Raw genomic sequence first — 26062 nt, forward strand, 5'->3', positions numbered from 1 at the left:
TCCTGTTCTAATGGCAATGGCGTCTGACAGACAGTTCACTTTGTCCTCGGCCCCGGAGAGCGAGGAGATTGGGGAGAAAAGGGGCTGGCCTGGCTTGTAGGGGTGTCTCACCCTCTTCTCAGCCTGGGCACCCGATTATTTTGAATATCAAATGACTAAGAAGCCTCCTGGGGACCCCAGGAGTTCTAAAAGCGGTCAAAAGGCATCGGGTCGGGACGCACGAAGACACCAGAGGAGATACGACTAGTGTCAGATTTGTAGTGCGGCCTAGCGGAGAGAGTCTGGGCCTGAGAGTCAAAAGGACCTGGGTTCCAATCCCGGCTCCGCCACTTGTCTGCTGCGTGACCTTGGGCAAGTCGCTTCACTTCTCTGGGCCTCATTTGCCTCATCTGGAAAATGGAGATTAAGACTGAGCCATGTCGGATTGTAGTTCAACCCATTCACCTCAGGAGTGATCAAAGCCTCATTCAGTCATTCATCTAATTGAATTTATTGATCACTTATTGTGTGGGAAGCCCTGTAAGAAGTGCTTGGAAGAGTACGATACAACAATAAACAGCCACCCTTATTTTAGGCCCATCTCTTCCCAGAAGCCTTTCATTCATTCATTCATTCATTCAATCATATTTATTGAGCGCTTACTGTGTGCAGAGCACTGTACTAAGCGCTTGGGAAGTACAAGTTGGCAATAAATAGAGACGGTCCCTACCCAACAGTGGGCTCACAGTCTAGAAGTGGGCTCACAGTCTAGACTGACTAAGCCCTCCTTTCCTCTTCTCCCACTCACTTCTGCATCACCTAGACTTGCTCCCTTTATTCATCCACCCTTCCCAGCCCCACATCGCTTACGTATATGTCCATAATTAATTTATTTCTATTCATGTCTGTCCCTCCCTCTAGACTGTCAGCTCATTGTGGGCAGGGAATGTATCTGTTATATTGTATTCTCCCAAGCACTTAGTTCAATGTTCTGCACACAGAATACACTCAATATATACAATTGACAGACTGACTGAATGATAGAATTTGGGCAAGTCACTTCAATTCTCTGTGCCTCAGTTCCCTATCTGTAAAATGGGGATTAAGACTGTGAAGCCCCCCAGGGGACAACCTGTTCACCTTGTAACCTCCCCAGTACTTAGAATAGTGAGAGAGGCAGCGTGGCTCAGTGGAAAGAGCACGGGGCTTTGGAGTCAGAGGTCATGGGTTCAAATCCCGGCTCCGGCACCTGTCAGCTGTGTGACTTTGGGCAAGTCACTTAACTTCTCTGTGCCTCAGTTTCCTCATCTGTAAAATGGGGATTAAGACTGTGAGCCCTCGTGGGACAACATTATCACCTTGTAAACTCCCCAGCACTTAGAACAGTGCTTTGCACATAGTAAGTGCTTAATAAATGTCATCATCATCAATAGTGCTTTGCACATAGAAAGTGCTTAATCAATGCCATCATTATCATTATTATCTTTAGAAGAGTGGAGTCTGGTCTCGGACCAATTATGTTTTCATTCTAGTTGGTCCCCATCCATTCCATTTCTCAAATGATGATGATCATGCCTAGCACTGGGCTAAGCACTGGAGTGGCTACAAGGTAATCAGGACAGACACAGTCCGTGCCCTACATGAAACTCTCCCCCTTCTAGACTGTGAGCCCGTTGTTGGGTCGGGATTGTCTCTATCTCTTGCCGAATTGTACTTTCCAAGCACTTAGTACAGTGCTCTGTGCACAGTAAGGGCTCAATAAATATGATTGAATAAATATAAGGGAGACAGAAAGAGCAGGCATTTAATCCCTAATTTACAGATGAGGAAACTGAGGCACAGAAAAGTGAAGTGACTCACCCAAGGTCACCGAGCGGGCAAGTGGCAGAGCCAGGATTAGAGTCTGCATCTCCCAATTTCTGGGACTATTCATTCATTCAATTGTATTTACTGAGCGCTTACTGTGTGCAGAGCACTGTACTAAGCACTTGGGAAGTACAAAATGGTAACATATAGAGACATCCCTACCTAACAACGGGCTCACAGTCTGGAAAGGGGAGACAGACAACAAAACAAAACATGTAGACAGGTGTCAAAATCGTCAGAACAAATAGAATTAAAGCTATATGCACGGCATTAACAAAATAAATAGTAAATATGTACAAGTAATATCATCATCAATCATCAATCGTATTTATTGAGCGCTTACTATGTGCAGAGCACATACTATGCTCTTTCCACTTGGCCATATTGCCTCTTTTGTCCCAAATGATCAATAAAATCACATTGTCTCCATCATCCGGTGATTGTTCAGAGCTTGGCACATAGTAGATCCTTAATGTCACCACAATTAATTAACAAATACCGTTATTATTGATATTATCAATATCATTCATATCATTGCCTCAAAGTGCCTTGGGGTATTGCTTTTTAAATATCTGCTAAAACTCATCCATCATTTCTGGGAGGGAGTGTGGCTTAGTGGATAGAGCTCGGGTATGGGAGTCAAGAAGGACCTGGGTTCTAATCCCAGCTCCACCACCCGTACACTGTGTGACCTAGGAGAAGTTGCTTAACGTCTCTGTGCCTCTGTTCCCTCATATGTAAAGTGGAGATTAAGACGGCGAGCCCTATGTGGGACAGGGACTGTGTCCAACCCCATTGCCTTGTATCGGTAAGAGAAGCAGCGTGGCTTAGTGGAAAGAGCCCGGGCTTGGGAGTCAGTGGTTGAGGGTTCTAATCCTGCCTCCGCCACTTGTCTGCTGTGTGACGTTGGACAAGTCACTTCACATCTCTATGCCTCATGTGTAAAATGGGGATTAAGACTGTGAGCCCTACCTGGGACAACCTGATTACCTTGTATGAACTCCAGTACTTAGAACAGTGTTTTTAGACTGTGAGCCCACTGTTGGGTAGGGACCGTCTCTATATGTTGCCAACTTGTACTTCCCAAGAGCTTAGTACAGTGCTCTGCACACAGTAAGCGCTCAATAAGTACAATTGATTGATTGATTAATTGGCACATAGTTACCGCTAAACAAATACCATCATTATTATGATGATTTGATTATTATCTACTCCAACACTTAGTACGGTGCCTGGCATATAGTAAGCACTGAGCAAATGCCACAATTCTCATAATCATTATGCAATAATTTTATCAGGGAATTGTTTTGTTAGCTGAAGCCTGGGTGCATTACCTCAGAAATAGCTGCATTTCCTGCCGTCCCCGAAAATTAAACTGGGAATTCGTCCACTCTCAATAGTATCGCTCCATAAGCAGGACATTTTTGAGCCTTTGAAGGATGATAGCAGAGTCACTCTGTCATTCGTGAATGAAATAGTTTTCCTTCTTGGCTCCATTTCACCCAACTGAAATGCGTTCAGTGAAATGTTATCCACGGAACCCCTGGGGTTTCTTCCTCTTTCCTTTTTCATCTAAATTCAGTTGATGGTAATCTCATACAGCTAGGTGCTTAAACAGTGAGCTTTTCAGCCCGATGACATTCAGTGTCTGAATGGGATATACTGGTAGATTTTGTTGGAGGGGGGGAAAAAAAAACAGCAACCCACAAATCAAAAGTACCCACAAGACAACAACACAAAGAGGACTTTGTACAATGTCCTTCATTTCTGGTTTCTTCTAAAAATAACCGGAACAACTGAAAGGATTTATTTAGGAAGATCTCTAGCAGGCCACCTCTGCTCAGTGCTGATTCCCAATATGCGGTGTGTTTTCCCTTTATGCAATGGTGTTTCCCAAAGTACAGTGTGGATTCCCAATATGCAACGTGGTTTTGGCCAATCAAGCAGTCAGCCTGCTCCTTGGAGCACTTGGAAGACTTGGTTAATGTAGTCTCGGGGTGGAGATATATATATATATATATATATAGAGAGAGAGAGAGAGAGAGAGAGAGAGAGAGAGAGAGAGAGAGAGAGAGAGAGAGAGAGAGAGAAAGAGAGAGAGACAGAATAATAATAATAATATAATAATACTATTTATAAAGAGAATAATAATAATAGTACAATGCCAGGCACTGGCACTGTAGAGAAGCAGTGTGGCTCAGTGGAAAAGAGCACAGGCTTTGGAGTCAGAGGTCATGAGTTCAAATACTGGCTCTGCCAACTGTCAGCTGTGTGACTTTGGGCAAGTCACTTAACTTCTCTGGGCCTCAGGTACCTCATCTGTAAAATAGGGATCAAGACTGTGAGCCCCCCGTAGGGCAACCTTGTAACCTCCCCAGCGCTTTGAACGGCGCTTGGCACATAGTAAGTGCTTAATAATGCCATCATCATCACCACTGTACTAAGCACTGGAATGGATACAAATAAATCAGGCTAGACACAGTCCTTGTCCCACATGGGGCTCCTAGTTTCAATCCCCATTTTACAGATGAGAAACTGAGGCACATAGAAGGGAAGTGACAAGCGGTAGAACTTCAATTAGAGAGTTCCCTATGTCAGCACTCAATCAATCAATCAGTGGTATTTATGGAGCACTTAGTGCAGAGCAATGTAATAAGCACTTGGGAGAATACAATCAACCAATCTATGGTACTGATTGAGAGCTTACTGTGTGCAGAGCACTAAAGTAAACTCTTGGGCGAACTCTTAGTACAGTATTCTGCACGTTGTAAGCACTTAATAAATATGATTGAATGAATAATAATAATAATGGCATTTATTAAGCGCTTACTATGTGCCAAGCGCTGTTCTAAGCACTGGGGGGGGGGGGGGAATACAAAGTCATCAGGTTGTCCCACATAGGGCTCACAGTCTTAATCCCCATTTTACAGCTGAGGTAACTGAGGCACAGAAAAGTTAAGTGACTTGCCCAAAGTCACACCGCTGGCAAGTGGCAGAGCCGGGATTAGAACCCATGACCTCTGACTCCCAAGCCCTTGCTCTTTCCACTGAGCCACGCTGCATGAGAGTACAATATAAAAATAAACAGGCCCATTCTCTGCCCACAACGAGTTTATGGTCTAGAGTCCAATACAGCAGAGTTGGTAGGCTACAATGCTCTTTCAGCCTAAAGGGGCAGAAAGATGTTAATATAAATAAATAATTTCTCAATATGTACATAGGTGCTGTGGGGCCAGCCAAGCAGATATGAATTGCCAAAAGCACAGATGCATCTGCGCTCCAACCATCCCAAAACAACAAGGCTGTCTGTCATCTGGAGAGAGGCTTCAGAAATCTCTCGACCTCAGTGTGTAAACAGAGGCCAGGAGCAATCAGTGGAATTTGTTGAGCACTTACTGTGCAAGGAGCACTTTCAATCAATTAATCAATAAATCGTATTTATTGAGCACTTACTTTGTGCAGAGCACTGTACTAAGCGCTTGGGAAGTACAAGTTGACAACATATAGAGACAGTCCCTACCCAACAGTGGGCTCACAGTCGAAAAGCACAGTCTAAAAGTATGTCCTAAGTACAAAGCAAGAGAATAGGTAGATACAATATTTGCCATCAAGGAGTTACAGTCTAACGAGAGAGATTGATGTTCTAGACTGTGAGCCCATTGTTGGGATTGGATTGTCTCTATTTGTTGCCGAATTGCACTTTCCAAGTGCTTAGTGCAGTGCTCTGCCTACAGTAAGCGCTCAATAAATATGATTAACAGAATGAATGTTCAAATAAATTGTAGAAAGGGGAGTGGAATTGTGTGCATGGAAGAGTACAATATTACAGAGTTTGTAGGTATGTTCCCCGCCCACGAGGGGCTTGCAGCCTAGAGGAGGAGACTGACATTAAAACATAGGAAATAAGAAATTATAAACGACTAAAAAAATATGAAGTTCCCGTTTTCCACCTCTATCATTCAAGAAAATAATAAGAATAATGACAAAATAACACCCAGAAATTGAAAACAGTAGAAAGTATGTTCAAATAAATAAGGCAGCAGGTCCCTTCAGCCCTTTATTATTTAAAATAGTAAAAAAAAAAAAAATCTGGATTCAAACACCTTTTTTGGTAAGGCTTTTTAACAAACTTTGCACTTTGTAGTGCTGAGGCTCAAACTCTAGTGGACCGAATAAGAACTCCGATTTCTATCGGGATGGTTTAGAAAGCAGGAGACTGAATTTCTCCAGTTTGACAAATGATCCGAGTGGCGTTATAACTTGGATGGCTTGGTTTTCTGGGGATTTTTGTTTTGTTTTTATCACGAATCTTTGATAGCTTTTTGGCAATGGGCATATTTTATAAATAGATGAAATAAATTGAGAGCAGAAGTAGAAACATTGCATAAGATGCTATCCCCGGGGTATTTTCTAGCCAAAAACACTCGAAGCATCCCAAGAAGAATTACTGATGAGGCTTATAGATTGGAGTTTTGTAGGTTGGAGAGGGGAAGGGCATTTAAGAGAACTGGCAAGTCCTAAATGGAAGAAGAAATTCTCATCTTTACCACCCACTGCGAGGCTGGGGTGAAGACCACGCTTGTTTGGAAATCAGTAGGGGATCCGGTATTCTGATCACCTCCGCAGAAAAGTCTTCTCACAAGACTGCTCGTTTGATGTTAATTCCTTGGCAAGTCGGAGATCGCAAAAACCTGATTTCCACAGCATGTGAGAGATCAGGTCTGGAGGTTTCTTGTGATAGACTGGCCTGCAGTATTTCGCCTGAAGTGTTGTGAGGAAGATGGTTTTCTCCGAGGAAGTAACCTCAACTGGTGGCATTTTTGGAGTGCTTACCGTGTGCAGGGCACTGCACTAATTGTTTGTAAGGGAACTCTGAAAAAAACGTTTCCGTTTTTTGTTTCTCATGTAAACGGATTCATCCTCAGAGCTTTGAAGGACCCCTATGAACTGAATTCTTACACGATTGGCAAAGTTAGTTCATTTGTGGGGGTAGGGACTGTCTCTATATGTTGCCAATTTGTACTTCCCAAGCGCTTAGTACAGTGTTCTGCACATAGTAAGCGCTCAATAAATACGATTGATGATGGTGATTTGGGGGGAGTGCAGGGTCTGCCCCAAAGGGCTAATAATAACAATAATAATTGTGGCATTTGTTAAGCGCTTACTATGTGCTAGACACTGTACTAGAGAAGCAGTGTGGCTTAGTGGAAACAGCCCAAGCTTGGGAGTCAGAAGTCATGGTTTCTAATCCCAGTTCTGCCGCTTATCAGCCGTGTGACTTGGGGCAGTCACGTGACTTCTGTGTGCCTCAGTTACCTTATCTGTAAAATGAGGGTTAAGACTGTGAGCCCCACGGGGGCCAACCTGATTACCCTGTATCTACTCCAGCGCTTAGAACAGTGTTTGGCTCATAGTAGGCACTTAATAAATACCATTATTATTATTATTATTATTATTATTATTATAGAAACAGAACAGCCTCAGACCTGTTATTATTGAGTGAGCCTTCCTGAATGGGAGGTTTTGTTGAACAAAACCCCCTCGTTATAAGAGAGGTGGGTGAATAGTTCTAGTGCTAATATTAATATTACTAATAATACACAAAAAGAGCAATAAGAATAATAGTTGTACTTGAGAAGCAGTGTGCCATAACAATGAGGATGATGATGATAATAATAATGGTACTTCTTAAGTGCTCACTATGTACCAAGCTCTTTACCGAGTGCTGTGTGGATACAAGCAAATCGGGTTGAACACAGTCCCTGTCCCACATGGGGCTTGCAGTCTCAATCCCTATTTAACGGAAGAGGGAACTGGGGCACAGATAAGTGAAGTGACTAAGCCAAGGTCACACAGCAGATATGTCGTGGAGCAGGGATTAGAACCCAGGTCCTTCTGACTCCAGGCCCGGGCTCTAGCCACTAGGCCATGCTGCTTCCTAATAGAAAGAGGGTTGTGCACTCTGGGCCCCATGCGGGACCATGTGGGATCAGGACTCTGTACAACCCGATTGGGTTGGGTCTTGGGTTGGAAGCAGCGTGGCTCAGTGGAAAGAGCATGGACTTTGGAGGCAGAGGTCATGGGTTCAAATCCCGGCTCCGCCACTTGTCAGCTGTGTGACTTTGGGCAAGTCACTTCACTTCTCTGGGCCTCGGTTCCCTCTTCTGTAAAATGGGGATTACGACTCTGAGCCCCCTGTGGGACAACCTCATCACCTAGACTGTGAGCCCACTGTTGGGTAGGGACCGTCTCTATATGTTGCCAACTTGTACTTCCCAAGCGCTTAGTACAGTGCTCTGCACACAGTAAGCGCTCAATAAATATGATTGATTGATTGATTGTAACCTCCCCAGCGCTTAGAACAGTGCTTTGCATATAGTAAGCGCTTAACAAGTGCTATCATTATTATTATTATTATCTTGTACATTCCCCAGCGTTTAGTACAGTGCCTGGCACATAATAAGTGCTTAACAAATATTTTTATTATTGTTACTAAGATCTTACTCTATGTCAAGCACAGGAATAGATATGGGATAATCAGATTGGACACTGTTTCTGTCCCACATGGAGCTCAGGTAGTTGGCTCAGTGGAAAGAGCACGGGCTTTGGAGTCAGAAGTCATGGGTTCAAATCCCAGCTCCTCCAACTGTCAGCTGTGTGACTTTGGGCAAGTCACTTAACTTCTCTGTGCCTCAGTTACCTTATATGTAAAATGGAAATTAAAACTGTGAGCCCCCATGGGACAACCTGATCACCTTCTAACCTCTCCAGCACTTAGAACAGTGCTTTGCACCTAGTAAGCACTTAACAAATGCCATTTTTATTATTATTACTCAATCGTACTTATTGAGTGCTTACTGTGTGCAGAGCACTGTACTAAGTGCTTGGGCAGTACAAGTCGGCAACATATAGAGACGGTCCCTGACCAACAGTGGGCTCACAGTCAGAGCTGTCTAGCCAGAAAAACCACCATTCCACAATCTGTGAAATTCTGTGCTTTGGAATCAGATATAAATCTCACCTGGTGCTTATGGCTAAGATCTAGCATAGCTCAGTGGAAAGAGCCCGGGCTTTGGAGTCAGAGGTCACGGGTTCGAATCCCAGCTCTGCCAATTGTCAGCTGTGTGACTTTGGGCAAGTCACTTCACTTCTCTGGGCCTCAGTGACCTCATCTGTAAAATGGGGATTAAGACTGTGAGCCCCCCGTGGGACAACCTGATCACCTTGTAACCTCCCCAGCGCTTAGAACAGTGCTTCGCACATAGTAAGCACTTAATAAATGCCATTATTATTATTATTATTATTATTATTATTATCTTCATCTTGATCCGAATTTTCCTGAACAAACACTTTGAAGTCAGCCTTCTAGTTGTCTGGAAACAAGGCTGGCGTTCTTAATGTGGTGAGAAAAAAAAAATCAAGATCTTTTATCTTCAGGGTACCATATGAAAGCCAGCTTCTGATTTGCCCAGACTGTAAATAGGGTGTCTCACCCTGGGAGATAACAGTTGCCTCCTGGTCACTTCCAGGAAGACAAAGAACGCCTTCATAATCCTACAGAGGAGCTCATCGAAATGAAAGGGAGATGTGAAGACATCAGTTCTAAATCATTGAGAAATAGCCCGTGGCTAACCTTTGACACAACTCTCTTGAAATAAGCCAGAGATGCATTCACTGTCTTGAGTCAGCCCAGCAGGTACAGAAAAGACCTCTCTCATCCATCCGTATTACCTTCCGAGTTTAACCCTGGCCTCAAAGAATGATTGGAATTCATTTGGATGTATTCTTAAGCAGACATTTGTTTTAGGTTAGTAGAGAATCAGTTGGCCGATTTTGACCTCGATTTCAGGGGTTGTTTTAAGGTCTTCTCCGGCTTTGTGTTAGATGTGGATTACACTCGGGAGGGCTGTTTCAAGTGAGCCGAAAGCAGAGAAAAAAATCAGTACATTGGTGGCATGAAGTTGCTACGATTTTGTCAGTCATATTTATTGAGTGCTTAGTGTGTGCAGTGTGCTGTACTAAGCTCTTGGGAGTATAGTATAACAATAAACATACATATTCCCTGCCCGTAATGAGCTTACAGTCTAGAGGGGGAGACAGACATTAACAGAAATCAATAAATTATAGGTATGGGCCTGGAAGGGTTTTAGCCATCTCTCTATGCCTTCTTCTCTAATGCAGGATTTTAATAATAATCATCATCATCATCATCATCATCATCATCATCTTGTTGGTATTTCTTAAGCGCTTACTATCTGCCAAGCATCATTCCAAGTGCTGAGGTAGATACACGGTATCCCACGTGGGACTCACAGTCTTCATCCCCATTTTACAGATGAGGTAACTGAGGCACAGAGAAATTAAGTGTCTTGCCCAAGGTCACACAGCTGACAAGTGGCAGTCGTGATTAGAACCCATGACCTCTGACTCCCAAGCCTCTTTCCACTAAGCCATGCTGCTTCTCCTGATTTTGCTTGGGAATCATGGAAAATCCACTTCTGCCTGTCCAGAGTTCAGTTTCTGAGACATCAAGGACCTGGGTTCTAATCTCAACTCCATTCCTTGTCTGCTCTGTCACCTTGGGTAAGCAGTTACCTTCTCTGTGCCTCAGTTTCCCCATCTGCAAAATGGGGGTTCAACACCTGTTCTTGCATGGCCTAGTGACTACAGCCCCGGTCCTGGGTCTCAACAGGTCATGGCTTCTAATCTCAGCTCTGCCACTTGTCTGCTGTGTGACCTTGGGCAAATCACTTCACTTCTCTGTACCTCAGTTACTTCATCTGGAAAATGAGGATCGAGACTGTGAACCAAAGTGGGACAGAGACTGTATCCAAACTGATTTGCTTCTATTACCTCCTTCCCTTCCCCACAGCACCTGTATATATGTATATATGTTTGTACATATTTATTACTCCATTTATTTATTTATCTTACTTGTACATATCTATTCTATTTATTTTATTTTGTTAGTATGTTTGGTTTTGTTCTCTGTCTCCCCCTTCTTGACTGTGAGCCCGCTGTTGGGTAGGGACTGTCCGTATGTGTTGCCGACTTGTACTTCCCAAGCGCTTAGTACAGTGCTCTGCATACAGTAAGTGCTCAATAAATGCGATTGATTGATTGATTGCTTCTATCCACCCCAGGGCTTGGCACAGAGTAAGCACATAACAAATACTACAATTATTACCAGTATTATTATTATTATTATTATTAATGATTATTACTTAGACTGTGAACCCAATGTGGGACCTGATTATCTTGTATCCAGCCCAACCCTTAGTACCACGGTCCTTAATATTATCAAGTGAAAAGTGGGACTAATTGGCAATGGGTAAAGTCCCCAAACTTGTCAAATATATATATATATATATAAATAAAACAATAACGATAATAATAATAATTGTGGCATTTGTTAAGCACTTACTATATGCCAGGCACAGTACTATGCACTGGGCTGGATGCAAGCAAAGCGGACACAGTCCCTGAACCAAGTGAGACTCAATATATGTATGTTCCATTGACGGGGCAATGTATTTTTGTGGACCATGGAGTAGACACAAGCTACTCAGGCTGGATACAGTCCCTGCCCCACATGGGGTTCACACTCTTAATCCCCATTTTACAGAAGAGGTCACTGAGGCCCAAGGAATTGAAGTGACTTATGCAAGGTCACACAGCACACAAGTGGCAGACCTGGGATTAGAACCCAGGTCCGTCTGATTCCCAGGCCCAGACTCTATCAGGTAATGATGATGATGATGATGATGATGATGATGGCATTTATTAAGTGCTTACTATGTGCACAGCACTGTTCTAAGCGCTGAGGAGGTCTACTAGAGTTTTCACTAGAATCAGTTCCTCCCTACAGACTCTGGGAAGTGAAGTAACTTTCCCAAGATCACACAGCACACAAGAGAAGCAGCGTGGCTCAGTGGAAAGAGCCCAGGTTTTGGAGTCAGAGGCCATGGGTTCAAATCCCGGCTCCGCCAATTGTCAGCTGTGAGTTTGGGCAAGTCACTTCACTTCTCTGGGCCTCAGTTCCCTCATCTGTAAAATGGGGGTGAAGACTGTGAGCCCCCCATGGGACAACCTGATCACCTTGTAACCTCCCCAGTGCTTTGCACATAGTAAGCGCTTAATAAATGCCATAATTTATTTTATTTTTATTTTAAGTGGCAGAGCTAGGATTAGAATCCAGGTCCTTCTGATTCCCAGGCCCTGACTCTATTCACCAGGCCACACTCCTTCGCACGCTAGGCCACACCGCTTCCTCAACCAACCCTTATTGGTCCCTGGGTTGAGAACAATTTTCTCCATTTGAGGACAATTTTCATAGTTTTCCCAATTCTATTCACACATTGAAATTATTATATAAAATTTATCCATAAAAATCCACGATTATTGGCCAGGGAGAACAGATAATTATCAAGGATTGCTCCTCTCTCCCCACATTCAGTGGCTTGTGATCATCACATCTTCTCTAAGAGACCTGAGTAAACCTTCATTTCCCCTGCTTCCTCTCCCTTCCACGATTCCTTTCCACTTCAATCTGTACCCTTTAAGCATTTGATATTTATCCCGCCTTCAGCCCCACACTACACATACTACTTAGAAAATCACCGTGGCTTAGTAGAAAGAGCACGGGCTTGGGAGTCAGAGGTCATGGGCTCTAATCCCAGCTCTGCCACCTATCAGCTGTGTGACTTTGGGCAAGTCACTTAACTTCTCTGGGCCTCAGTTACCTCATCTGTAAAATGGACATTAAGACCGTGAGCCCCACATAGGACAACCTGATTACTTTGTATCTCCCCCAGTGCTTAGAACAGTGCTTTGCATGTAGTAAGCACTTAACAAATACCATTATTATTATTAGGATCTGCCAACTCAGTTGTATTGTACTTTTTCATCATCATCATCATCAATCGTATTTATTGAGTGCTTACTGTGTGCAGAGCACTGTATTAAGTGCTTGGGAAGTACAAGTTGGCAACATATAGAGACAGTCCCTACCCAACAGTGGGCTCACAGTCTAAAAGGGGGAGACAGAAAACAAAACCAAGCATACTAACAAAATAAAATAAATAGAATAGATATGTACGAGTAAAATAAATAGAGTAATAAATATGTACAAACATATATACATGAATACAGGTGCAGTGGGGAAGGGAAGGAGGTAAGATGAGAGGGGATGGAGAGGGGGATGAGGGGGAGAGGAAGGAAGGGTACTTTTCAAACATAGTACCGTGCTCTGCCCACAATAAGCGCTCAATAAGTACCATCCATTGATTAATTGATTAATCTCAGAAGGGACTTTGCAGATAAGTTCACATAAATCATGCATTATAGCTTGGCTTAGAAATACAAAATTCACCACTCTATTACATATGAGGTATAGTTGTTGTTACTGTTTCTTTTTCCCATATTCCAATTATTTACCATAGGCCTTTTCAAACATTGGCAGTAGAGAGATACCTAGGCTCTATGAGAACAAAATGTGAGCATATCCCCGAATCTTTGAAGGTAGTCTTGGCCCTGTGGCTAAAACACTGCCTTGTGAAGGAAATTTTCCTCTGCCTACGAGTCTTTCTCCCACCTAGAGCCTTTGGGGGTCCCTGAAGGCTCAGTTTTGGGTCTCTTCCTCCTCCCCATCTACACCCATTCCCTTGGAGAACTCATTCTCTTCCCATGGCTTCAGTTTCCATCTCCACATGGTTGTCTCCCAGATCTACCTCTCCAGACTTCATTCATTCATTCATTCAATTGTATTTATTGAGCGCTTACTGTGTGCAGAGCAGTCTTGAACTCCCACCTTCTCAGCAGTCTCCGTTCCCTCCTGACTTCAGAAAATCTCTACTTGTACATCCCGCCGCCAGCTCAAAATTAACACGTCCAAACCAGAACTCCTCATCTTCCCACCCAAATCCTTCCTTTGTCTTTCCCATCACTAGGGAAGCAGCGTGGCTCAGTGGAAAGAGCACGGGCTTTGGAGTCAGAGGTAATGGGTTCGAATCCCAGCTCTGCCACTTGTCAGCTGTGGGACTTTGGGTGAGTCACTTCACTTCTCTGGGCCTCAGCTACCTCATCTGAAAAATGGGGATAAAAACTGTGAGCCCCCTGTGGGACAACCTGATCACCTTGTAACCTCCCCAGCACTTAGAACAGTGCTTTGCACATAGTAAGCATTTAATAAATGCCATTATTATTATAAAATCCATCCTTTCTTCTCCCTCCAAAATTGCTACCACATTAATCCAAGCACTTATCCTATCCCGTTTTGATTCCTGTATCAGCCTCTTTGCTGAACCCCCTCCTGTCCCTCCCCACTCCAGTGCATGCTTCACTCTGCTGCCCGGATCATTTTTCTACAAAAATGTTTAGTCCGTATTTCCTCACTCCTCGAGAACCTCCAGTGGTTGCCCATCCACATCCGCATCAAACAACTCCTTACCGTCGCCTTTAAAGCATTCAATCCCCTTGCCCCCTTCTACCTTAGGTGAATACTTTCCTACTCCAAGCCAGCCCACACAGTTTGCTCCTCTAATGTCAGGGTACCTCAATCTCCTCCATCAGGCCACAGAACCCTCGCCCGTGGCCTGCCTCTGGCCTGGGAACACCATCCCTCTTGATATCATCATCATCATCATCATCATCATCATCAATCGTACTTATTGAGCACTTACTGTGTGCAGAGCACTGTATTAAGTGCTTGGGAAGTACAAGTTGGCAACATATTGAGACAGTCCCTACCCAACAGTGGGCTCACAGTCTAAAAGGGGGAGACAGAGAACAAAACCCAACATACTAACAAAATAAAATAAATAGAATAGATATGTACAAGTAAAATAAATAGAGTAATAAATATGTGATATCCAACAGATAACGACTCTCTCCAGCTTCGAAGCCTTATGGTAGGCCCATCTCCTCCAAGAGGCCTTCCCTGACTAAGCCCTCTTTTCCTTTTCTTCCACTCCCTTCTGTGTCACCTTAACCTGCTGTCTTTATTCATCCCCTTTCCCAGCCCCACAGCGCTTCCGTACCTCTCCGTAATTTATGTATTTATATTAAAATCTGCCTCCCCCTCTAGACTGTAAGCTCACTGTGGGCAGAGAACCTGTCTGTTATATTGTTCTATTGTCCTCTCTCGAACTCTTAGTACAGTGCTCTGCACACAGAAGTACTCAATTAATATGATTGATTGATTGACAGGGAAGGTCTAAGAATTGTCCCAGGGGCTACAGGAGGATTTGATAGAAAATATTGGTGAGTCACTAGGTTCATTCGTTTGGGGTCTATCTCCTCTCCAAAACATTTCAGATTCTCAAGAGAAGAGAGATTTAACCAGGTGGAATGAACTGGATCCCTCTCCATGACTAGGCCAATTTTCCCAAGTGAAACTAATCACATTTATTTTTTATTTACCATTAACCTATTTGACAGATCTGTAGCGCATTTGAGAGAAAGCGACTTGCAACTCTGTTATATTGTGCTCTCCCAAGTGCTTAGAACAGTGCTCTGCACACAGTAAGTGCTCTGTAATTACCATTAATTGATCGATTATATTATACTCTCCCAAGCACATAGTCAGTGCTCTACACAAAGTATGAGCTCAATAACTATCATTGATTGATTGATATTGACTGGACCCTGAAACCAAATCCTAAGAAACCAAGAATACTCCCTTTCCCTGAAATTCAACACTAGAAAGGATGAGAAAAAAAAAAAGAAACTATAGATTTGCAAGTAGAAGCATAGTTCATTGTCAGGAAACACTATATCAACAAAGCCAGGAATCTGCAAAAGTATTTAAAAAAGGGGTAAAAGCATTAGTGTTTGCAGAAATGAAGCAGCAGTGAATTGAATTGCTTGAGGGTTTTAAAATGGGTTAAAGACAAAGAATATAGACTAGGTAACTGAATAATAGAGATTGGAGGGCAAGCTTCCTCAGAAACAAACAAACCCCCCAAAATATTCACCACCACTGCTATTTACTTCCAAAAATTCAGAGGCACCTATTAAACCGAAGTATAAACTGGAAAAAAAAATCACACTACCAAATTAGATCCCGAAATAGTTTTGACTCAGCTATAAAATTTTAAGGAGTCTAGGTAGCAGTCGAGATCAAATGTAGGCTTAAAGTAAGAGACCCTTATCAAAGCCAACCTTGAGCACTTTTCCGGTAGTTAAGAAGGTGACTAGAACAGTCTATAATTAGCGTGGGATCGATTTAAGCAGGTTTGAAGAGAAGCCACCTCAAAGCTGGTGATGTCCATGAAACCCACCACTTTAGGATGGAGGTGAATTGTTTTTCTTCCAGTTTTCAGTACCAGACAGTTGGATTTTCCACCAATCAGTCAGTCCATCATATTTATTGAGCGCTTACTATGTGCAGAGCATTGTTCTAAGCACTTGGGAGAGTACAATATAACAGACACATTCCCTGCCCACAGTTGAGCTATTGTAGTTACTGAGTGCTTACTGTGTGCAGAGCACTGTAATAAGCACTTGGGAGAGTAGGAAAGCAGCATCCCATAGAGGATAGAGCACAGGCCTGGGAGTCATTCAATCATATTTATTGAGCGCTTACTGTGTGCAGAGCACTGTACTAAGCGCTTGGAGAGTCCAAGTTGGCAACATATAGAGGCGATCCCTATCCAACAACGGGCTCACAGTCTAGAAGAGGTAGACAGACAACAAAACAAAACATGTGGACAGGTGTCAAGTCATCAGAATCAAAGGTCGTGAGTTCCAATCCCCGCTCTGCCACTTATCTGCTGTGTGGCCTTGGGCAAGTCACTTCATCATCATCAATCGTATTTATTGAGCGTTTACTATGTGCAGAGCACTGTACTAAGCGCTTGAGAAGTACAAATTGGCAACATATAGAGACAGTCCCTACCCAACAGTGGGCTCACAGTCTAAAAGGGGGCCACTTATCTGCAGTGTGGCCTTGGGCAAGTCACTTCATTTCTCTGTGCCTCAGTTACCTCATCTGTGAAAAGGGGATTAAGTATGTGAGCCCCATGTGGGACAGGAGCTGTGTCCAACCTGGTTTGCTTGTATCCACCGCGGCTCTTAATACAGTGCCTGGCATATAGTAAGCGCTGAACAAATACCACTGTGATATTGGGTAGGGACCGTCTCTATATGTTGCCAACTTGTACTTCCCAAGCACTTAGTACAGTGCTCTGCACACAGTAAGCGCTCAATAAATACGATTGATTGATTGATTAATAAATAGAGTTGGTAGACACGTTCCCCACCCACAAGGAGTTTATAGTCTAGAGGACCTTCACAGTTCTTGTATATGAACCTACATAGCTTATTTTTCATGAACTAAATCACCAAAGAGAAGGAGAAGGAGGAGGAGAATCAGAGGCTGTGTGGTCTAATGAATTGAGCATGAGCCTAGGACCTGGATTCTACTTCCCCTCCGCCACTTGTCCGCTGTGCGACCTTGGGAAAGTCACTTCTCATCTCTGTGCCTCAGTTACCTCATCTGGATAATGGGGATTAACACTCTGAGCCCCATGTGAGACATGGACTGTGTCCAACCTGAATAACTGGTAATTAGAGTGTCTACCAACTCTGTTAATTTGCACTCTCCCAAGCGTTTAGCATAGTGCTCTGAACATGATAAGCACTCAATAATTATGATTACTAATATTTAGCCCAGTGCATTGTACAGTGCCTGGCATGTAATAAACACCATTAAGAAAAAGTAGAGCGAGAAATAAAGAAAGGAGATAGAAACTGTATAAAACAAAATGTAAGAGCATATAAGCTTAATCTAGGTCAGCTCTTCTGTAATGTCAACATCCTTGTTTAATGTAATACAATCATTTCCTCCGTGAGAATACTGGGGGGATGTGATTCATTTTTCCATGTTTCACAACTGCTTTTACCTACTCTCTTCATATGATCATTATTGAGAACTTCCCAGTGAGTCTTGTGATGAAAAAACAGTCAATATCATTTGAATTAGAAACAAGAATGATCTAAGAAAATCCAAATCAGAACTGATACTTGGGAAGGAGATTAAGGGAATGGCTGTTTTATGAGGTGAATGTGAATTTTGAAATATAGTATCACGAACTGAGGTTTTGTAAAACGCAAAATTTTCAACAGAGCAGTGATAGTATTAAGTACCCATGAGGATCGATGTTCTCTATTAATAAATTGGATGAAGAGTGATAATGAATAATAATAATAATAATAGTAATAATAATTTTGGTATCTGTTAAATGCTTACTCTGTGCCAAGCACCATACTAAGCGCTGGGGGAAGAGGGGGGAAATACAAGCAAATTGGGTTGGATACAGTCCCTATCCCACCTGGGGCACACATCCCCATTTTGCAGATGAGGTAACAGAGACACAGAGAAGTGAAGTGATTTGCCCCAGATCACAGAGTAGACACATGGAGGAACCTGGATTAGAACTCATGACCTGCTGGGCTCTGTCCACCACGCCATGCTGCTTCTCATCAAAATTGTTATCATTATCATTAGAAGCATTGTCATTAGCATTAGCATTAGCATTAGAAGCAGCATGGATCAATGGAAAGAGCCTGGGCTTGGGAGTCAGAGGTCATGGGTTCTAACCCCGGCTCCGCCACTTAGCTGTGTGACTTTCGGCAAGTCACTTAACTTCTCTGGGCCTCAGTTCCCTCATCTGTAAAATGGGGATGAAGACTGTGAGCCCCACGTGAGACAACCTGATTACTGTGAGCGGGGCTCACAGTCTTAATCCCCATTTTACAGATGACATAACTGAGGCCCAGAGAAATGAAGTGGTTTGCCCAAGGTCACACAGCAGAAAAGTGATGGAGCCGGAATTAGAGCCCATGACCTTTTCAGTCATCATCATCATCATCATCAATCGTATTTATTGAGCGCTTACTGTGTGCAGAGCACTGTACTAAGCTCTTGGGAAGTACAAGTTGGCAACATATAGAGACAGTCCCTACCCTACAGTGGGCTCACAGTCTAAAAGGGGGAGACAGAGAACAAAACCAAACATACTAACAAAATAAAATAAATAGAATCGTATTTATTGAGTGCTTACTGTGTGCAGAGCACTGTACTAAGCGCTTAAGCTGACTAAGCGCTTAAGCTTAAGATGATTCCCAGGCCTGAACTCTATCCACTAAGCTATGCTGCTTTCTAATCTCATAGCTGCTTTGTAGTCTCTCGTGCTCTCAGTTCAGTTCTCCGCAGCGAGCAGCGAGGACTCGTGGATAGATCATGGGCCTGGGAGTAAGAAGATCATGGGTTCAAATCCCAGCTCCGCCACTTGTCTGCTGTGTGACCTTGGGGAAGTCGCTTCACTTCTCTATGCCTCAGTTATCTCATCTGTAAAATGGGGATTAAGACTGTGAGCCCCGTGTGGTACATGGACTGTGTCCAACCAGATTAGTTGTATCTACCCTAGTGCTTAGTACAGTGCCTGGAACATCGTAAGTGCTTGACAAATACCACGAAAAGAAAGTTCAAGAAATGCTATTGATTGATCACTAAAACACCTCAGAATGTCTGTTGACTTGGACATCACCTAGACATGTCAAAAATGAAAACCTTTAATAATAACAATAAGCACTTGGAATGGTGCTCTGCACTCAGTAGGTGCTCAATAAATACGACTGACTGACTCAGTGGAAAGAGCCCGGGTTTTGGAGTCAGAGATCAGGGGTTCAAATCCTGGCTCCACCAATTGTCAGCTGTGTGACTCTGGGCAAGTCACTTAACTTCTCTGTGCCTCAGTTACCTCATCTGTTACATGAGGATTAAGACTGTGAGCCCCCCGTGAGACAACCTGATCACCTTGTAACCTCCCCAGCGCTTAAAACAGTGCTTTGCACATAGTAAGCGCTTAATAAATGCCATCATTTTTATTGGTAGTGACTTTCCTTGTGACACCTCACCTCCTCGTATTGGTTTCAGGACGAAGCGGCCCAGCCCCTGAACCTATCGGCCAAACCCAAGACCTCGGACGGAAAGTCGCCCACGTCTCCCTCGTCTCCGCACATGCCGGCTCTGAGAATAAGCGGCGGTGCTGGCTCCCTCAAGCCTTCCGTCCCCGCCACCCTTCCTAGTCCTTCGGCCAGAGTTAGCTCAATAGGTAAGTTTCGGATTTATTTTTTTGAACGTCTCCGTTAAGCACTTCCTCTGTGCCGGGCACTGTACTGAGCGCCGGGGTAGATACAAGCTAGTAGGGTTGGACGCAGTCCCGGTCCCACATGGGGCTCACGGCCTTAATCCCCATTTTCCAAGTGAGGAAACCTAGAGAAGTGACTTGTCCAAGGTCACACAGCAGAAGAGGGGTGGAGTCAGGAAAAGCACCCAGGTTATTATTATTATTATTAGTAGTAGTAGTAGTAGTATTATTAGTATTAGTATTAGTATTATTAGTATTAGTATTATTATTATCATCATCATCATCATTATTATCATTATTATTATTATCGTTGTCATTATTATTATTAGCATTATTATTGATTATTGTTATTAATCATAATCATTTAATAATAATGCAGTATAATATTAATAGTACAATGCCTGGCACGTAGTAAGCACTGAACATATGCCATTCTTATTATAATCATTATTTTTGATAATATTAGTACTGATGCATTATGGAATAATATTATTGATAATAATGATAATAATAAGGGCATTTGTTCAGTGCTTCCTTTATGCCAGACACTGTACTGAGTGCTGGGGTAGATACAAGCCAATCACATTGGACACAGTCTCTGTCCCACATGGGGATCACTGTCTCCATCCCCATTTTACAGGTGAGGGAACCGAGGCCCAGAGATGTTAAGCGACTGACCCAAAGTCACACAGCAGAGAAGAGGCGGAGCCGGGACTAGAACCCAGGTCCTTCTGAATCCCAGGCCCGGGCTGTAGCCACTGGGCTGCCCCTCTTCTCCAGATTCCTTGTCTTTGCTGGGCTCGTGGTTTGGGACAAAGGCCTCAGGCCCTGGCTCTGGTTGCCTAACAGGAAACTCTGCCTTCCCCTGAACTCTGGAAGAGAACCCCATGCGATGAAATCTTTCATTCATTCATTCAATAATAATAATAATAATATTATAATGATTATTATGATTATTGTTATGGTATTTGTTAAGCACTAACTACGTGCCAAGCACTGTTCTAAAGTGCTGGGGTAGATACGAGGTCATCAGATTGTCCCACATGGGGCTCACAGTCCTAATCTCCATTTTACAGATGAGGGAACTGAGGCTCAGAGAAGTGAAGTGGCTAGCCCAAGGTCACACAGCAGACAAGTGGCACAGCTGGGATTAGAACCCATGACCTCTGACTCCCAAGCCTGGGCTCTTTTCACTAAGCTACGCTGAGCTCTCACTCTGTGAAAAGCACCATGCTAAGTGCTTGGGAGAGTACCATATGAGCTCGTTGGGCAGGCAACGTGTCCTTTTGTTGTTATATTGTGCTCTCCCAAGATCTGAGTACAGTGCTTTGCACATAGTAAGCGTTCAATAAATACGATTGAATGAACGAATTAGTGAACCATAAACAGGTACATCACCTGCCCACAATTATCTTATATAGTCTAGAGTGGGAGACAGGCAGTGATATGAAAAAATAAATGACAGATCTGGACATGAGTGGAGAATTGGAGAAGCAGCGTGGCTCAGTGGAAAGAGCCCGGGCTTTGGAGTCAGAGGTCATGGGTTCAAATCCCGGCTCGGCCAATTGTCAGCTGTGTGACTCTGGGCAAATCACTTCACTTCTCTGTGCCTCAGTTCCCTCATCTGTCAAATGGGGATTAAGACTGTGAGCCCCACGTGGGACAACCTGATCACCTTGTAACCTCCCCAGCGCTTAGAACAGTGCTCTGCACATAGTAAGCGCTTAATAAATGCCATTAAAAAAAAAATAAGTGGCGTGGGGCTGGGAAGGGGGATGAATAAAGGCAGCAAGTCAGGGCGACGCAGAAGGGAGTGGGAGAAGAGGAAAGGAAATCTGAGATTAAGAGTCCAGTTAAAGAGTTCACCCTGTGAAATGGCTCTGGTTGTGGGAACTCGCTCTCCCAAGTGGTTAGTACAGTGCTTTGCACACAGTAAGCACTCAGTAAATAGGATTGAACGCATGAAAGTGGGTCAGGGGGGACTGTGTCGCTAATAATAAATAATTGTGGTATTAAGCGCTTACTATACTCTTTATGGATTAATTGTACTTTCCAAGTGCTTAGTACAGTGCTCTGCACACCGTAAGCGCTCAATAAATACGATTGAATGAATGAATTTGAATGACTAAGGAATTTGCAATAAATATTTTAAAGACACATATATAAGTTCTGTGGAGTTGGGGGTGGGGAGTTTATTAAATGTCCAAAAGTCACAAATCCAAGTGCATAGACAATAACAATAATAGTAATAATTGTGGTATTTGTTAAACGCTTACTGTGTGCAGAGCACTGTTCTAATCTAAACAATGGGGTAGATTCAGAGTAATCAGATTGTCCCACTTTTAATCTCCATTTTACAGATGAGGTCACTGAGGCACAGAGAAGTTAAATGACTTGCCCGAAGTCAAACAGCAGACAAGTAGTGAAGCCTGGTTTAGAACCAGCGCTGGTTTTGAAGCAGCGTGGCTCAGTGGAAAGAGCCCGGGCTTGGGAGTCAGAGGTCATGGGTTTGAATCCTGACTCTGTCACATGTCTGCTGTGTGACTTTGGGCAAATCACTTCACTGCTCTGTGCCTCAGTTCCCTCATCTGTAAAATGGGGGTGATGACTGTGAGCCCCACATGGGACAGCCTGATGACCTTGTATCTCCCCCAGCGCTTAGAACAGTGCTTGGCACATAGTAAGCGCTCGAAGAGAAGCAGCGTGGCTAGAGAAACAGCGTGGCTCAGTGGGAAGAGCCCGGGCTTTGGAGTCAGATGTCATGGGTTCTAATCCTGGCACCATCAATTGTCAGCTGTGTGACTTTGGGCAAGTCACTTAACTTCTCTGGGCCTCAGTTACCTCATCTATAAAATGGGGATGAAGACTGTGAGCCCCCTGCGGGACAACCTGATCACCTTGTAACCACCCCAGCGCCTAGAACAGTGCTTTGCACATAGTAAGCGCTTAATAAATGCCATTAAAAAAAAAAAAAACATGTCCTCTGACTCCCAAGCCTGGGCTCTTTCCACTAAGCCACGCTTTTTCTCTGACTAGGCGCTTACATACCTGTAAAATGGATAAGGTAACCAGACTGCGAACTCACTGTAGGCAGGGAATGTGACTGTGTATTGTTGTATTGTACTCTCCCAAGTGCTTAGTACAGTGCTCTGCACACAGTAATCGCTCAATAAATATGATTGAACGAATACAGTATCACCTTTCACGCCCGCATGACGTTCGGTTCTGCGTGTCCTCTCAAGGCCGCATCCCCTCCACGACGGAGCGTTATTCCAAATTAGGGATCGGGCCAAGAAGACGGGAGGAACGGAAAAAATGACTTCTTTGGCAGCTATGACTTTTTCCCGTAATACTCCGTAAATAATTCATAAATATCACATTATTAATGTGGGAATTATCCTCTAATGTTATTAGAACAGGCTATTTAACAAAGCGAGCAACTCATTTGTTTGCATCTTTAATCTGGTCGGTCCCGCTGATTCTCATTTATTATCAGCTGGATGATCGCTTTTTCCTTCTGTCATCATCGGATCCTCCGTCCTGAGAACGGGAGAGCAGGAGGTTTGATGCCATTTAGGGAACATTCTGAGGAAGGGCTCACTCTAATCCCATTTCAGGAATCTCCCCCCCCGCCCACATCTTTCATGATTGGAGACCCCAACAATTTACTTCTCTCCTTTCAACGAAATGCAGACGTAGGAGGCTGTACCTGAAATGGATAATAATGTACGTGGAGAAAAGCTGGGAGGATTAATGGAGCTATAAAAGGTCACTCTTGAAAGAAGAATTAATGTGTTATACCATTAATAAACCATGGCAAACTGTGGCTCAAAAGATAACATACTTAAGCCATCATTAATAATGTAGGGCTCTCCACTATATTTCTTCTAGCTGCAAATCGAGCAAGTAGCTTTTGGAGGCTTTTTTGAAAGCGATTGCTATCCACTGTAGATGATAAAGATAACTCTTATAAGTGACATAGCCTAGTGGAAAGAGCGTGGGCCTCAGAGTCAGAGGAAAAGGGTTCTAATCCTGGCTCTGCCAGCTGCCTGCTGAGGGACCTTAGGCAAATCATTTCACTTCCCTGTGCCTCAGTTTCCTACACTGTAAAATGTGAAATTAAATACCTTAGACTTTTATCCTCATGCGGAACAGGGACTGTGTCCGATCCGATAAAGGTGTATTTGCCCCGCACCCAGCACGCAGCTTGACTCTTAGTAAGTGCTTACTAAATAATAATATAATAATATATATGTAACATAATAATAATTAATAATGTACTGCTCAAAATGATCAACTTCTGGGGTGTCAAATTAGCCCTCAGAGAACAGGGGTGCCAGGCCCACAAAAGGTTGAAGCAGCGTGGCTTAGTGGAAAGAGCATGGGCTTGGAATTCAGAGGTCGTGAGTTCTAATCCCGGCTCCACCACTTGTCAGCTGAGTGACCTTGGGCAAGTCATTTAACTTCTCTATGTCTGTTACCTCATCTGTAAAATGGGGATGAAGACTGTGAGCCCTACATGGGACAACCTGATTACCTTGTCTCTATCCCAGCGGTTAGAACACTGCTTGGCACATAGCAAGCACTTAACAAATACCATTATCATTATTATTAGTTAACCCCAGAATGTGGTTCAGAGTCATTAGCTTGCCTATGAAGATGGCCTCTCTGGAATGTTTAGTAGATTGGAAGTCTTCCCATGACATGTAATGAATGCCCGCAGGGATCCTTCTTAAATCTTGTCGGGGAGTACTTGGGTATATGAATAGATATTTCGCTCTGACTCATAAAGGGAACTCTTCCAATCCATCAATTGACAAGATTTATTGAGCTCTATTATGTGATCTATTATGTGCTCTGCACTTGGGGAAAGTAGGATACCATTAATGACATGAAATCTGCCCTCATGCCAATCGATGAATAACAATTAATCAATCCATCAAAAAACCCATACCTTCCCACCCAAATGCGTCCTCCCCGTGACTTTTCTGAAATAGTAGACGGTGCCACCTTCTTTCCTGTCTCATAAACCCAAACCTTGGTTTTATCCTCTTCTCAGCTATCTCATTCAAAGATCGTCTTTAGACTGTAAATTCACTGTAGGCAGAGAATGTGTCTGTTTATTGTTATATTGTACTCTCCCAAGTGCTTAGTGCAGTGCTTTGCACACAGTAAGTGCTCAATCCTTATGACTGAATGAATGAATGAACCCACACATTCAATCTGTCCCCAAGTCCTGTCAAGTCAACTTTTATCCCTTCCTCTACATCCAAACTGCTACGACATTAATCCAAGCACTCATTCATTCATTCACTCATATTTATTGGTGACTTGACACCTGTCCACATGTTTCGTTTTGTTGTCTGTCTCCCGCCTTCTAGACTGTGAGCCCGTTGTTGGGTAGGGACCGTCTCTATGTGTTGCCAACTTGTACTTCCCAAGTGCTTAGTACAGTGCTCTGCACACAATAAGCGCTCAATAAATTCAATTGAATGAATTAATGAATGAATTTATTGAGCACTTACAGTGTGTAGAGCACTGTACTAAGCAGTTGGAAAGTACAATTCGGCAACAGGGAGAGACAATCCCTGCCCACAGCGGGCTCACTCATCCTAGCTCTCCTTCACTATTGTATCAGCATCCTTGTTGTCCTCCCTATATCCTGTCTCCCCTCACTCCAATCCATATCCCCCCTCTGCTGCCGGATTATTTTTCTGTAAAAATATTCAGTCGGTGTTTCCCCACGCCTCAGGAACCTCCAATGGTTGCCCATCCACCTCCTCAACAAGCAGAAACAACTGACCATCAGCTCTAAAGCATTCAGTCAGCTCTCCCACCTCCTCCCTTACTTCCTTGATTTTCTACTCCACCCCAGCCCGCCCACTTCACTCTTCTAATGCCAACCTACACACTTTATCTCATCTATCTCTCTGCTGACTTCTAGGCCGGGTCCTGCCTCTGGCATGAAATGCCCTCCCTCTTCATATTCGACAGACAATTACTCTCCCAACCTTCAAAGACTTATTGATGACCCATCTCTTCCAAGAGGCCTTCCCTGACTAGCC

The 26062-nt window shown here is 43.6% G+C and overlaps 1 protein-coding gene across 1 annotated transcript in view; it reads left to right on the top strand.

Moving 5' to 3' along the window:
* Window positions 1-26062, top strand: part of SOX5 (SRY-box transcription factor 5) — a 583674-nt gene that overhangs the window by 479955 nt on the left and 77657 nt on the right. Inside the window, exon 10 of the mRNA XM_038741985.1 lies at window positions 19784-19961. Within this exon, the coding sequence (XP_038597913.1) occupies window positions 19784-19961 (178 nt within the window). The remainder of the gene's footprint in view (window positions 1-19783; window positions 19962-26062) is intronic.

The sequence above is a fragment of the Tachyglossus aculeatus genome, chromosome 2 (assembly GCF_015852505.1).
Source record: "Tachyglossus aculeatus isolate mTacAcu1 chromosome 2, mTacAcu1.pri, whole genome shotgun sequence".
In the NCBI taxonomy this organism is placed as follows: Eukaryota; Metazoa; Chordata; class Mammalia; order Monotremata; family Tachyglossidae; genus Tachyglossus; species Tachyglossus aculeatus.